We start from the raw sequence: 16,183 nt of genomic DNA, 5'->3' as shown, positions 1-16,183 counted from the left end.
GCTGTCGGGGCTGGAGCGATACCACAGTGGGTAGGGCGTTTGCCTTGAACGCGGCCAACCCGGGTTTGAATCCCAGCATCCCATATGGTCCCCTGAGCACCGCCAGGGGTAATTCCTGAGTGCAGAGGCAGGAGTAACCCCTGTTCATCGCCAGGTGTGACCCAAAAAGCAAAAAAAAAAAGAGCTGTTAGCAGAGAAGCCTCTATGTCCCCATCAGGGGAATTGAGGGTGTGTGGAGAAAGAGGCTTCTTTGACAACCTAGGCTGTAAACAATAGTAAGTCTGGGCCACACGGACTTCTACCTAGAGTGTGTGCCATCTAGGATAATGGCAGTTGACAACCTCTGTCAACTTAAGAAGGGTCGCCTGTCTAGCTGACTGCAGAGTGAGGTGCTGGCAGGTCCCACTTGCCAGTCTTGGATCAGGTGCTCCCTCCCTGCTTTGATCAGGAGTAAGGCTGGTTCACCTTTCTCATCCCTCTGACTTCTCAATCGCTTCCAAACTTAGGGGAGGGAAGGAAAAGAGTTTTATTTATTTCCACTAGAATCTAAATTTTTCAAGCTCCTGTGTATTGAGAGTTTACTTCAAGCTGGTAAATTGGTGCTATAGACACATTATCTTTTTAAAAATCATCATTCACACAAAAAACAGAATAATGGACGAGAATATGGAGGTCCACAGGAGCACTGTAATGACTGAGGACTTTCAAGGAAGGAGATGAAGAGAAAGAAGAGTCGTGCTACTAGGACAGGTCCAGGAATAGGAACAGCAGATCCTTATAAAGCCTTCACAAAGGACAAAGCTCTTTGTCTGCTTGCTTTTGGTTTGGGGACTGCATTCAGCAGTGCTCAGGGGCCAATCCTAACTGTTATACTCTGGGGTCACTCCCAGAAGTGCTCAACAGACCAGGAAATACCAGGGATCAAATCCAGATCTCCTGTATGCAAAGCATGTGCTCAGTCTGTTGGGCTAGCTCTGGCCGAAAACACGGAGTTCTCAAACTCTCAACAGCGGAATGTTTGGGCAAACCAGCCAGTCATTCCCTGATTTTGCACAGGAGACTCCCATCTTGAACATCTTCTTGACATGCAGGTCACCAAAACAGTTCCACTGCTGTGAGTGGGAAGGAGGAGCTTCTACCTTCCTGCAGTGGAGGTCCCTGCCACCGCAGTGTCCCTTGAGTAGGTGTGAAGAGGGCCATCAGTTAAGCTAACCTTTGTAGTATGAAGAGAGGTAAGCAGATCACCCAGCAATAAGGCAGGCAATGAGACCTAGTCATCCCCAGTGATTCCCGAGTCTCAGCCCCACTTATAAGTGCGAAACAAGTCTGTTCTTTTCCTTCAGAATCCTGCAGATGAAGTTAGATATTTCTTTTTTACTTTATTTAGTTTATTTTCAATTTTAGGCACCGTGGTTTACAATACTGTTAACAAGAGTTTCATGCACACACTGTTCCAACACCACACTCTCCACCAGAGTCCTCCACCCCACAATATTAAATATTTCTTATTTCAATACTTAGTGCCTGTCTCCTGCCTTGCATGCACACACTCCGCAGGGCAGGGAGGGTGTTTTCCTAGGCAGCACAATGCCGCCCACAGAGTAAGCCCCAGATAATTAGCTTTCCAGGAGTGAAAGAATGAAGTCAACAGTTGTGCTCCACACAAGTAACTTGTCATTCGCAACTTCAACCAAGCCCCCTTCTTCTGCGGGGCAGAAGGTCCACACCCAGCAGTGCTTGGGGGCTACTCCCAGCTCTGTGCTTGGAGACGGCTCCCAGTGGTTCTCCCGAGACCCTGAGGTGGTAAAGATTGAACTGGAGCTGGGCAGGTGCAGGCAAGTGCCTTAACCCAGGTACCATCTCTTCAGTCACCCATTTTTAAGGAGGGACCTATCCCCCTGATGAAAGACACAAAGAATGATTTCAAGTCCTTGGGGCCGGAGCAATAGCACAGCAGGTAGGGCGTTTGCCTTGCATGCGGCTGACCCGGGTTCGATCCCCGGCATCCCATATGGTCCTCCAAGCACTGCCAGGAGCAATTCCTGAGTGCAAAGCCAGGAGTAACCCCTGAGCATCGCTGGGTGTGACCCAAAAAGCAAAAAAAAAAAAAAAAAAAGAATGATTTTAAGCCCTTACAAATATGGGCTTGTTCACATGACAATATCCACAGACCTCCCCATCTACTTGAGAATTCATAATTTATGAAAGGATATTCCCTTTCATTCCCTGGCTTGAGCTTCACAACTCAAAAGGGAGGAAAAGCCAAGATGCTTGTCTTCATCTGAGAATTGGGAAAACAGGCCCCTGGAGGGCAAAGGTCATTCCAGAGCACAAGAGGACTGCAGGGCAGGGCCAGGACTGGAACTCAGAATTCCAACATTCTCATCAGCCTGGTCCTCCAGACTTCCTGACTCTCCTTTTGACTGGCCTCAGACACAACAGCCTCTGTCACGGGCCCTGCGTGGACAGAGTGAGGGACTCGATGCTCTTCTCTTCCCACAGATATGCAAGGGGTTGCTTGGCAACCAGCACCCGAAGCCAGTGGCCTCTAGTCAGGCTGTTGTTGTGGAACCAAGGCTACCTCCCTTCACACCTGTGCATATTCTCACTCCCTATTAACGAGACTTCCTACCTCCACCTCTCCTTAAGATTCTCTGATTCTCAATAATTAATCTCTCAGGAAACAGAAGGGACTCTCTAGGACCTATGTGGCAGGGGCTCCAGGGCACCACCAAAGCCCTCATGGGCCTACAACCCCAGAGGTGATAAAAAAAAAAAACTCTTTTTGTGAATGATTTGGCTCAATGATGCTCCTAATCTCATCTTCCCTCTCCATGTTCCACATTGAAAACACTTTCCTGAAACTCTCTACGAGCAGCTGAATGGGCTGAAGGAGCATGAAGCACTCCTCATACAGCGAGGGAGTCCCTGGGTGCTGTCCCAGACTCTTGAAGCCCCAGGGAGGGAGCCACAGCCTTTGCATGTGCATCAGGAACAGAGAAAGGAAGGAGGCTGGCTGCATCTTGAATGTTCCCAGCACAATACTGTGCTCTCTCAACAACTGTGAGGCTCTGACAGTTGAGGAAGAAGGTGAGATGGTATCCGAATGCAAAGAGAGTTTTGTAAAAAACACAAGAGCAGAGCGAAAATACAGCAGGTAGGGTGCTTGCCTTGCATGATGCCTGTCCCAGCATCCCATAATTCCTTGAACACCATCAGGAGTGATCTCTGAGTAAAGACTTAGGAATAAGTCCTGAGCCCCAACCAACTGTGGCCAAAAAACAAACCAAAAAAAAAATCACAAAACATTTAGACGAGAGAGATGTCTCAAAGTGGCAAAATCGGGGGGCTGGAGCGATAGCACAGTGGGTAGGGCGTTTGCCTTGCATGTGGCCGACCCGGGTTCGAATCCCAGCATCCCATATGGTCCCCTGAGCACTGCCAGGAGTAATTCCTGAGTGTAGAACCAGGAGTAACCCCTGTGCATCGCCGGGTGTGACCCAAAAAGAAAAAAAAAATCAAAGTGGCAAAATCTTGCATGCCTCAATGACAGGGCTACCTAGACTTCCAAGCACCACCAGGTTTGGTCCAAAACCAGCCTCCCTAAAAAAAAATGACCAAAATTTTTGTATAAAACTAGATAAATACATATAGACATATTTAAGTTGACTGTGTATTCCTCCTTCCCTGTTTTACTTGTGTAATTTATTGATTCTATGTAATTAAATGAGCATGAAATTCTGTACATTCTAGGCACAAGTTACTCTCATTTCTCACACTTAGGTTATTTTGCTATTATCTTAGTGTTAGGAACTAAATTTTTATTTGTACCCTCCTAAAATGGATTTGTTGAAACTCTAATCAGCACTTCCCCTCAATACAGTTATATTTGGATGTGTAAAGTCTAAGGAAGGGGAGTCTGAACTAATAAGATAAGTGCATTATAAGAAGAATACTACTAGAGGGACAAGGAGAGGGCTCAGAGGGATGGAGCACAGGCTTTGCATGTGAAAGCCCCACATTCAATCCCTGGCACCACACAGTCCCCTGCACATCCCCAGGAGCAACTCCTAAGCCCCAAGCCAGGAGTATTCCTTGTATACCACCCAGTGTGGATCAAAAACCGAATAAAAGCAAACTAAAAGAGAGCAGAGGGTTTTCTCATTTTCTCTCCATATATAAACACCAAGGAAAGGCTATGTGAGCACACAGCGGGAACACAGTCCTCTGCCACACGAGGGGAGAGACGGTGCCAGACGTCAACCCTGCCAACCTTGTTCTGGACTTCCCACCTCCAGAACTGTGAGAAAATACATTTCTGTAGCCTATGTCTACCACCTTTGATATTTTAGCCCAAGCCGACTAAATTACTTAGTCTAAACCCTTACAATTTCCCTCATCTCTTTGACTGTTTGTTTTGGTCATTGTTGTTTGCCTCGATTCCATCAAAACCTGAAACTGCATATTTTTCTACAATGCATACTGGACCTTCTTAAAATCCTTCTGCACTTCCCCTATGCCTGTGGTCTATAAATGTGTGTCCCTCTAGGTAAGAAAAATGTATGGATAGCACCCACCATGTTTATTTTTTATCGATGCATATTTACTTCTATGCAAAGATGTTAAAAATATATAAAAGTAATATCTATGTGTCTCTAAACAGTATTTATGTGTATCTATAAATAGTATTTATATGTTCTATGAACAGTATAGAAAATTTGGGATTTGCTATAGGAAAACACATACACACACGCAAACCTTTCACTATTTTTTTCTTTACAGAGGCAATTGCAAGTAATATCAAAAGCAATGTCACATCTAACTAGATCATCATTGATTTTATCTTGAAGCATGGCTGACAATGAACTCGTTCTAGGAGTCAAGGCAGCATCAGTTTAGCTATTTTCTGTGCTCACTTAGGTTCCTTATAATTAGTATTGTCTCCAATCAGAGGTTTCTTTGCAGTACTCTTAGAAGGCCACACAGTCTGTTTTGTGCGGGCTCATTTTGGATAAAAGAAGGGAGTATAAGAAATAAATCAAGGCGCAGCAAAACTGCAAAAGCTCACAATGAGCTGAAAATGAATAGAGCATGGACGCCCTCACGGCCAAATCCTCACAAAGTCAGAACATCACTCAGAAAGTCTGCATGTCGGAGATGTTATCATCTGATGTGGAGATCAAATGAAGGTATCTGTGTCAATTCACATAGTAAGAATTTATTTTCTATTCATAGATAAAAATAAACTGTAACTGCTTCTTCAGCTCCCTAAAGAGACATGCCCTCTGGTCCATGGCAGAACCTTCTGTTTGTTAGTCAAGGCCTCTCTGTCCCCCACCCCCACCCACCCCCTGCTCCTTCGCCTCTCCAGCAAATTTCTCAGTGCCCCCTCTCTGCAGAGCCCTGCTCCAATTTCACTGTAATGCTCACATGCCCCAAATATCCTGCCTCTCCCCCGCTCTGTGCACTGGCTGCTGGGATGATGGCATGACGTCAAGCAACACAAGTGGAAGCACTTGGCACATAACAGCTCTTCACAAATGCTTATGGATTCTCGCCATACAGCAGTTTCAATACATCACTGGCGCTTCCATTTCAGGCCCCCTCAGAATCACCTGTAAGGCGTGTGACAACAGAGTACTGAGCCACACTAAATCAACGTTTCTGATTTAGAGGGTTCAAGGGGAATCGGAATTTGCATGTCTACCAAGCTCCCTGGCAAGCTAACCGTGGCGTATTCGATATGCCAAAAACAGTAACAATAAGTCTCACAATGAGAGACGTTACTGGTGCCCACTCAAACAAATAGATGAGCAACGGGATGACAGTAACAGTGACAGTGACCAAACTCCCAGGAGCTGCTGTTGCTGCTGCTAACCTGGACACGTAGGTCCAGGAGCAGTGAGCAAGATAGCAATAAAGCTCCTCCTGTTTCTACAGATGTCTGCTTCCTAATGCTTTAGTTTGCATCATAGGGGAGGAGGGAGAGCTATACCTGGGAGTACTCAGGAGACTATGTAGTGCCAGGGATTGAGCCTGGGCCTCCTGCATGCAAGGCATGTGCTCCAGATCTCTGAGCTATCTCCCTGACTCTTCATTGTTTTTATTTTATCATTATTATTATTATTATTGGGCTGGAGCGATAGCATAGCGTTCGCCTTTCACGTGGCCGACCCGTGTTCAATTCCTCCGCCCCTCTCGGAGAGCCCAGCAAGCTACCGAGAGTATCATGCCTGCATGGCAGAGCCTGAAACAGTAACAATAAGTCTCACAATGAGAGACGTTACTGTGCCCGCTCGAACAAATCGATGAACAACAGGATGACAGTGATGATGATGATGATGATGATGATGATGATGATGATGATGATGATGATGATGATGATTTTCTTTTTGGGTCACACCCGGCGATGCACAGGGGTTACTCCTGGCTCTGCGCTCAGGAATTACTCCTGGTGGTGCTCAGGGGACCATATGGGATGCTGGGGATTAAACCCGGGTTGGCTGCATGCAAGGCAAACGCCCTACCTGCTGTGCTATTGCTCCAGGCCCTCTTCATTGTTTTTAATAGGATGAAAAAAGGGCCAGAGAGATAGTACAGTAAGTAGGGCATTGACCTTGCACACGGCTGACCCTGACTCAAACCCTGGCAGCCCAGATGTCTCTAAGCCCCATCAGAGTCAAGATAAGCCCTGAGAGTGACCAGGCGTGGCCCAAAAAAGAACAGAATAATAATAATAATGTAATAAAACAAGATAAAACTTTAAAATTTTGGAAGTATGTGCTTTGTAGGGCCTAATATATAGTATAGATAAAAGAACACCAGAGCTAAAGATCTGAGTTAGAATCCCATTTTGGAGTTATTATTTGATATTCCTAAAGCAGATTATTTAATCTCTGAATTTGTATATTTCCTATAAAACAGACTTTTTAAAATAATATCTTAAAAAAATATCTGCCTCAAAGGTTAATTATGAGATAATATTAATATATAAAGATAATTATCAAAAGTATGCATATAAACTATACCAATAAGATATATTCATAATGTATTAACTTTCATGTAGCAAGCAAAATGGACAAATAATAAAGAATACATGATTTGAAAGCTTTCAATGACAAATTTTCAAAATTTCCAACCCCAGTACTAATTCATTACTGAAAAGTATTTGATTACATGTTGCTATATCATTTCTCATATATATGTATGTACATATACATATTAGTACGAATGGTAGGTACTAATAATAGTGGCTATAATAGCCAGCTTCAAAATGGTCCCCAATGATTCTCACTTTCAGAATTCATATCTTTGTGTGGTTGGTCCTCCTATATGGAAATTAGTGCCCAACAGAATACTCTAAGGCTGATATTTATTTATTTATTTATTTATTTTGCTTTTTGGGTCACACCTGGCAATGCACAGGGGTTACTCCTGACTCTGCACTCAGGAATCACCCCTGGCAGTGCTCAGGGGACCATATGAGATGCTGGGTATCGAACCCGAGTCAGCCGAGTGCAAGGCAAACGCTCTACCCGCTGTGCTATTGCTCCAGCCCCTAAGGCTGATAGTCTAATACTCTAATGTTCAATTGATAAGAGACATTGCTGCTTCCTCTTTGTTTTCCTGGCTCTCTCCCCCAGGAGAAGCAGCTGCTCTCCCATGAAAACATTTAAGTAGCTCTGAGGGAAGGGCCAAGTGGGACAGAAAGGATTCCTGCTAATAGCAAAACATGTGAGTAAGTCCCCTTGGAAGGGAACCCTCCAGCTTCTCTCAATCTTCAGGTGATTGGAACCCAAGCCAACATCTGACTTTAACCTCATGAGAGGCAACACAGAAAAAACCAAGCCAGTCCTGAAGGTTTAACACAAATACTGTCACACAAATATTGTGTGACAATGTGTTATCATTATTTGAAGCCACAAGTTTTGCAGTGATCAGTAAAGGCAATGATAGATTATAAATACAGTTGCAAACAATTAATGTGCTTTTGCTACATTTCATAAACTACAGTAAGCACCCAATGGTCCTACAGTCAAATTTCTATTCTAATTCACAAAGAGGTTAATTAATTTAGTCAAACTCACACAAAAGATAAGTGGCAGAACTGGAATTTGAACTCAGATCTTTGACTCCAAAGGCCAGATTCTTGGTGATTCATTTGAGACCAGGACACAGCCTCTTGCATAGTGAAGCCATGGAAATAACTGAGGAACTTGTATAAAACCTGCAAGGGGGGGCTCGAGAGATAGCACAGCGGGTAGGGCGTTTGCCTTGCACGCAGCCGACCCGGGTTCAAATCCCAGCATCCCATATGGTCCCCTGAGCACGGCCAGGGGTAATTCCTGAGTGCAGAGCCAGGAGTAACCCCTGTGCATCGCCAGGTGTGACCCAAAAAGCAAAAAAAAAAAAAAAAAAAAAAAAAAACCTGCAAGGGGCAGCCCATGGGTCAGACCTGAAACTGCATCGATCAGAACCTCCCGCCATAAAACCCAGGAGTTCCAAACTGGCCTTACTCCTGGCCTCTGTATGAGCTGACAAGTCATCCCTGAGACAACCCTTCCCCAGACGGCCAGGACTTACCCAGATCTGCAGCTTCACTCGTTTCTCATGGCGGTAGACGGTCTTCACCTTGAAGTCGATGCCCACGGTGCTCACGAAGGCCGGGGTGAAGGTGTCATCGGCGTAGCGGAAAAGGAAGGAGGTCTTGCCAACACTGCTGTTGCCAATGATGAGCAGCTTGAACATGTAGTCAAAATTCTGGTCAGAAGCATCCTTGACGCCAGCTTTGCTGTCGGTCACGGAAGCCATCTGCAGAAGAAGCCTACGGTCACTCCCGGACACACCCCTAGTGTCACCCCGAGTCATCAACCTTTTCATGGCTGCCACACAACCGCCCTGGCACCCCTGAGGAAAGACTCAGTGCACCTGCCCCCAATGTTGTCTCAGGCTGGGGGTGGGACCCAACTGCCCCCCTTCATTTCCACAGCAAATATTTACTGAACCTGTTGCTCTGGATCAAGTCCTGTGCTGGGCATGGGGAATTACACATATGAACCAGAATGTTGTCTCATTCACTGAGAGTTAAGACGTTTATCAGTGTAGAGTAGTAAGGATCAGATAATGATGAGGAGTGAGCCGGGAGAGGTGGTCTGCCCCGACCTGGAGGCGGTGGTGCTCAAAGAAATTCTCTGGCGGTGTTTCCTCAGAGGACCGTTTTCAAAAATTGAATCACCATGAGATACACAGTTACAAGGCTGTTCATGCTTGGGTTTCGGCCATACAATGTTCCCACACCCATCCCTTCACCAGTGTGCCTTTCCCTCCACCAGTATCCCCAGTTTCCCTCCTGCCACCTCCCCCACCTGCCTGCCTCAGCAGACACTTTTCTTTTCTCCTAAGAGGACTTTTGAAGGGGGAAAAACCTGCTTGTTTATTAATGATTTTAATCAACTATATTATATTTCATCCTATGATGATCAGCTGCCACGCTCCAGGCCGCTTTCTGACACATTGTAAGACACTTCCTACCCATTTTCCATAATTATCACACCACATTTGATGGAGCTCAGACAGTAGGCAACAACTCATAGAGAGTAATATATATAGTAACATATATATATGTACATATATATATGTACACACACATATATATACATATATATATACGTATACATATACCTCTTGGAGAGCCCGGCAAGCTATTGAGAGTATCCCACCCACACAGGCAGAGCCTGGCAAGCTACCCATGGTGTATTCGATATGCAAAAAACAGTAATTATAGGTCTCATTACACTGACCCTGAAAGAGCCTCCAATTGTTGGGAAAGACGAGTAAGGAAAGGCTGCTCAAATCTCAGGGCTGGGAGTAATAGAGATGTTACTGGTGCCCGCTTGAGTAAATCGACGAACGACAGGATGACAGTGACACAGTGATACAGTGATATGATGAACAAACCTTTAATGTATATTTATTTTTCTATTCTTAATTATTATACATTCAACCATAACATTTCTTTATATAATTAATTGTTTGCTTTCTTAATTATTTCCTTTGCCTAGGAGAACCAAGCAAAGATTGATAAACACAGATTGAATCTGTACTCCATGCCATATCCTTTATCTTCTTTTATGCTCTGAAAAAAACCTGAGAAGTAAAGTTGAAAGGCCAGAGAGTATTCCCATTTGGCTGGATAGGAAACCGAGGGGCATAAGTTAAGGGAACTTTATTCAAGCCTCGAAACTAACATTTCAGAGTAGACATGGTACGGACCTTGTTGTGATAAGTAAAAAAAAAATCCTTTTTTTGCACTCTTAAATGCACTCTTAGGTAAGTCATGGCACCTGTGAAAGCAAAAGCAAAATGTTACCAAATGTGGTAACAGTTTTATCTTAAAATAGAGAAAATAGGGCAGAAGCAATAGTACAGCAGGTAGGGTGACCCAGGTTTGAGCCCCAGCATCCCAGATGGTCCCCCTAACACTCCCAGAAGTAATTCCTGAGTGCAGAACCAGAATTAAACCCACAAGCTTCGCAGGTGTGGCCAAACAGAGAGAGAGAAAAAAAATTGAAAATTATAAAAATACTAATTAATAAGGATAAATGGAACTGGTAAGATATCACACGTGTGGTAGAGCACATACCTAGCGCATGTGAGGCCCAAAGTTTGATCCCTGGCACCACAGGTGTAGTGGACAAAGCTTCCCTGGGCCAAGAAGCACTACATCACTGGAACCCAGCACCCAACAGCCAGGCTGCGCAGCCTGTGGGCCCCAGCTCTGCCAAGTCTGGCCCCTGTAATTAATGAAAAGGACATGTCCACTTCTATGTTCATTGCAGCACTATTTACAGTGACCAAGATATGGAAACAACTCAAGTGACCATGACAGATGAGCAGATAAAGAATGTATTGTCTGCATATACAATAGAATGTTCTCAGTTACAGGAAATGACGAAATCTTGCCATTGAGACAACATGGAGGGTATAATGTGCGCAAAACTGATGTCAGAAAAATACAAATACCCGATGATCTCACTTACATGTAGAACATAAAGAAACAAAGCAAGGAAACAGGCAAATCAATCCTAGGATCAAGAACTGAGGTGCCAGATGGGGAGCAGAGAGGGCACAATGGCCTCAGGGGAGTTCCAGTTGATGATGGTCGGCATGTGTTACAACTGACTTGCCAAGAAATGTGAAAGAGCATCCCTGAAACATACAGCGTTGCAAACCAATGTGACCTCAATTCGAAAAATATTTTAGGGTTCAGGGGCCAGGAATACAGGTCAGAAACACTGGCATGTGAGAGGCTTGACCCATAAGATTCCACTCTGCCCCCGGGCACAACCGGGTGTCAGGCTGGTGGCACATGAGCACTGCTGAACACAGAGCTGCGCCTGAGCACTGAAGAATCAGGCCCCACCACCAAGGGCTGTCCACCCCACCCCCAGCACCACTGGGTGTGGCCCCTATATATATTTTTTTGCTTTTTTGGGTCACACCCGGCGATGCACAGGGGTTACTCCTAGCTCTGCACTCAGGAACTACCCCTGGCGGTGCTCAGGGGACATATGGGATGCTGGGAATCGAACCCGGGTCGGCCACGTGCAAGGCAAACGCCCTATCCACTATGCTATCACTCCAGCCCCTGTGGCCCCTATTTTAAAGATTGTTTTTAAAAAGCAAGAATTGCCCACTTCACAGAGTCACGGTAGAAAAAGAGGAGCAGTAACCATCTGTAAATAATCTGGCATGGCTTCTCGGTGTGTGGGAAGAACTCAGTAAATATTATCTCATTTCTCTTGTCAAATCTTGTTCAAGTGCCCTCTCCCTGATCTCAGCTTCACTGGAGCTGCTTTACAAGGAGCGTTCTGCCATCCCCTTCAAGATCAAAGTAGTTTTATCCCTCCGTACACCCTTGTCATCAGTGAGCCCTCAGTAAACAGACTTAGTATTTCTGCCAGTGAAAATTTATTGGGCATTTGCCATGGGCCAGATGATCAATGGGAATGTCATATTATTGGTACCACTGACTTAATTCTTAGATTACTAAAACTACGGGGGAGGGGGGCATGGTGAAATATCTTTATCATAACAAAAAGCTGGGCTACTGGTCCCCTCTTTCCCAGAAACTCAGTGACGTGGTTGAGTCACACTGTGAGCCTTAGTATTGGCACCTAAAATATGCTAATATTACCTACCTCTAAGGCTAGTATGGGGCTGGAGCGATAGCCCAGTGGGTAGGGCGTTTGCCTTGCACATGGAAGACCTGGGTCCGATTCCTCTGCCCCTCTTGGAGAGCCCAGCAAGCTACCGAGAGTATCTTGCCCCCACTGCAGAGCCTGGCAAGCTACCTGTGGCATATTATTTGATATGCCAAAAACAGTAATAACAAGTCTCACAATGGAGACATTACTGGTGCCCGCTCGAGTAAACTGATGAGCAACCGGATGACAGTGACAGTGAAGGCTAGTATGCATTTCAAATAAGAAACTGTTGGTAAGTGGCCTTCCTGCGGCTCTGTGTTGAGCACCGTAAAAGTGGAATCAGCAGAGGGGAAGGGCTTTCAGAAAAGCCAAGAATATTGGGCAGCCCTGACCCAGCGGAGAGGGAGTTGAGAGAAAAACAGCCTCCCCGGTCCTGATCGGATCCATCCTCTTTCCCCTTCCGGGAAACACAACTGAGGGTCCACAAGGAAAATATGATTTGCCCAAGATCTCACAGCAAGTCGGCTGGAGCGTCACGGAGAGAGCTTCTGACACCTACTGACACTCGGGTTGGACTCAGGGACCACGAAAAGTACGACTTGAGGGGCGGGAATAAAGCCACCCCCCATCTCTGCGGGAACAGGCGGGGTGGGGGCCGCGGGCAGCAGCCGCGGAAGGCGCCCTCAGAGCGGCGCCCCGGGCTCTCCTCCGCTGGGCAGCGCTGCCCTGACGCGCGCGGCACCCAGCAGCCAGCTCTGACAGACAGGGCGAGGCGAGGCGCGCGCAGCGCGGCGTCTGTCAGATAAGCGGCCCGTCAGTGACGGTCCCCGGGGCAGAGCTCGGCGTCGCCGTGACTGGCACCACAGATGAAGCCTGGGACCAGCTGGGAAGTCACCCCGGACGCGTGGGCTGGTGTGGAAAATAAGCACCACTTGCAGGAGTGGACCCGGGAAGACAGACTGGAGGAAGAAGCCAGGGAAGAGGGAGCAGACGGGGAGAGGACACTAAGAGCCATCCAAAGGGGACATTCTTCGCTATGAACGTAGTGAAGACGGATGAAGTTCTCTGTTGGGAGACTGAGGCAGATCACATTTGGCTCGGTTGCCTCATCTATAACATGAGTTCATCACACAACTCCCGACATGCTTTTAAGAAGTAAAGCCAGTGTAGGAGAAAGCACTTTATAATCTCTCTTTGTGAAAAATTAAAAAGCCTTGCTTACTCTTTAGACCTGGTGCTCCCTTAAACACGAACCTCACTTGCTTGTCTCTGTGTTTTTTGCTTATTTCTATTCCGGAGAAGCCTGTGTTCTCTCTCAAGCACGTACTTCTCTTTTTCTTCCCTCACATCTTTCTAAATAAGTTTTATTAAAACTGTCTCGCTTCACACACACACACACACACACACACAAACACACACACACAAATTTTGTGCTTCATTTCCTTTGCCATGTGATTCTGGATGGTTGGAAACAGCTTGAGATTCCAAAGCAAACAGAGTCGACTGGGTTTCCAGCTCTGTCACTTGTAACTGTGAGACTTAGACAAGCCATTTTACATGACAAAGGTCCAGTTTCCTCATTCATAAAATAGGGATTGTTAAGAGGATTCTAGGTGATGTTGGAACCCCTGGCTGTCAACAGATGTAATTCCATCTTTTGAAAACATCTCTCAGCAAGAATAAGAAGGGAGTCAGGCAAATGCAGACCTCACATACCACATCCAACCTCTGCCTGAAAGAAATACCCTACTAACTTTACTTTTCTTTTCTTTCTTTTTGGAGGGTCATACCTGACAATGCTCAGGGCTTCCATACTCTTGGTTCTGTACTCAGGGACCAGTCCTGGCAGGACTCAGGGGACACACTGTCCTATCTCCCCTAACTTTTCTAATTCAACCTTTTCCTAGACTCTTCCCCACTGCCAATCCATCCGTCAACCTCCTAAGCACTTCTCCAGGTCTCTCGGAGCCACAGAAACTGTATGGCAATAGCTCTATTTAGGGAGCACCTCCCAAATGCCAGCCACTCTGGGTGCAGCAGTACACTCCGCTCGGTCCCCCAGAGGCCGGCACACCTGCAACAAGACAGCAGTGGCTTGTCTATTTGTACGGTGCTGTGTGGGCTAGCAAGCTCTCTTTCTCTGCGATCTCCTCTGTTTGTCCCTATTCTTGGGCAGGTGCGAGGACCCTGAGGCACCAGCGTCACCAGGGCCCAACCGTTCTCTCAGCATTCACAGACACCTGCGCTGTGCCCTGGGAGATACACCACCCTGAGTTCCCATTGTGGATGGGGAACCTGTTTTAATCATCCCTTAAGATAACTGGGTGTCGTCCTTCAAATCATAAACCGTAAGAAATCAGAAGTGGATTTGTTGCCGATCCTGCTGTGCTCCAAGGCCAGTCAAACCTTTGGTGACCAGGAAGGTTTCCCTGACCCACCGCCTTCCAACCCCCACCACTGTTTCTCCTCTCCCCGGAACACAGGGCGGGGTTCCCCGGGGGGACGCACTCTGACAGACTCCCCAGGTCTTCCTCGCTGTCCAATAGGCACAGAACAGGTGGGCATCACCTGTGCACATCCACACCCACTTCTGCAGGCTCCCTTTCCCTTCGGATTGGGGGAGTGGGGAGAGTTGACCCGTCTCCCACCCGGCTCCACCCTCTGTCCTCTTCCAGAGTGACCCCCCTCCCCTTCCACACACGGACCCCAGAGCAGCCTTCGGAGGCCCCAAGCCCTTCGGAGGCCCCTTCTCACGCAGCACACTACACCTTGCCCCCCCACCCCCACCCCCAGCCTGGCCGGGCGTTCCCACCACCTAAGCCTCGGGGACCTCGGACAGGTCCCCATTCGCAGCTGCCTGCTCTCAGCTCACCCCGAAGCCCCTCACGCCCCCCACCACCACCCCAAGCACAGCTCCTCCCCGCCCCCTGCCTCTGCAGTCGGGGTGCGCATCGTCTCGATCCACCTCCCCCTTGGCCAGGCGTCCACCTCCGAGCCCCACCCCTCGCCCATGGATCCTGATACCCCCTGGCCCTGGCGGCGCCCCTCGCCCCCCTCGGCCACTGGCAGCCCCGCTCCTGCTGCGAGCCCCCTTGCCCTCATCACCTTCTTCCGCCCGGGCTCCACGCGACCCCTGCAGGCCCCCTCCCACCTCCCGGGTCCCCTCACCTCCACGGCTCCCCTGGCCCTTGCTCGCTCCCAGATCTCGGCACAGCCCCTCTCGGCATCTCCTCACCCCTCCCCTGCCCCCGCCCGGAGCCCCTCACTGCGCTCCAGCGGCCGCCCAGCGTTGCCCCCAGCCGGCGCCCCCGTTCCTGGCCCCCATCCCCGCTGCCCCTGCCCTTGGAACGCCCCTCGCGGCCTCCCCATCCTCCGAGCCGCGCACTGCAGCGGACCCTCCCCCGGCCTCCCCGCGTCCTTTCTCCCTGGGTCCCCTCCGGCGCCCCCGCCCCCTACCTGGACTCTGGGGGCAGGACGAGCTGCTCGCTCCTCTCAGCGCAGTGGGGCGCGGGGCTGGGCAGCAAAGGGCAGGACGCTGCGGGGCGCGGACCGGGAGGCGCGGGGCGGGCGGGTCCCCGGGGCGGCGACTTAGCGCTGAGGCTCCAGTTCTGCTCGCGGGCTCCGACCGCGTCCAGGCCCCGCCCCCGCCACGCCCCGGGGCGGAGTCCCCTATAGCCCCGCCCCTCCAGGTGCTGGGGCGCCGGGAGGTGTCCGCCACCTCCAGGTTCCCCAATCTCTGGGCGACTATTCCAAGTCCCACGCTTCATGCTACGGGTTGACGAGGGAGACGAGAGAGCTTTGATGATCATGGAGGTGAGGGATGATAGGTGCCGCGGTTTGTGTCCCCAAAGCGCTCTCCTGGTTCTGTGACTCATCCATCTTCTCAAGACCCAAGGAGGAAGGGACCCTGGGGGGCTGACTGCAAGAGGAGAAACCCCCGCATTGATTGTGCTCTTCACCCTTGATTCCCAAATGCC

General features: G+C 48.4%; 1 protein-coding gene across 1 annotated transcript in view; it reads right to left on the bottom strand.

The window, feature by feature from the left end:
- Positions 1–15,858, bottom strand: part of RAB3B (RAB3B, member RAS oncogene family) — a 62,415-nt gene extending 46,557 nt beyond the window's left edge. The window contains exons 1-2 of the mRNA XM_004607129.2: positions 15,663–15,858; positions 8,584–8,811 (exon numbers count right to left, since the gene is read on the bottom strand). Of these exons, the coding sequence (XP_004607186.2) occupies positions 8,584–8,811 (228 nt within the window). The 5' untranslated portion in view covers positions 15,663–15,858. The remainder of the gene's footprint in view (positions 1–8,583; positions 8,812–15,662) is intronic.
- Positions 15,859–16,183: the final 325 nt, after the last annotated feature.

Source organism: Sorex araneus, chromosome 5, assembly GCF_027595985.1.
Source record: "Sorex araneus isolate mSorAra2 chromosome 5, mSorAra2.pri, whole genome shotgun sequence".
NCBI classification, from domain to species: Eukaryota; Metazoa; Chordata; class Mammalia; order Eulipotyphla; family Soricidae; genus Sorex; species Sorex araneus.
The sequence above is the reverse complement of the archived record's forward strand: the minus strand, read 5'-3'. Positions and strand labels throughout refer to the sequence as shown.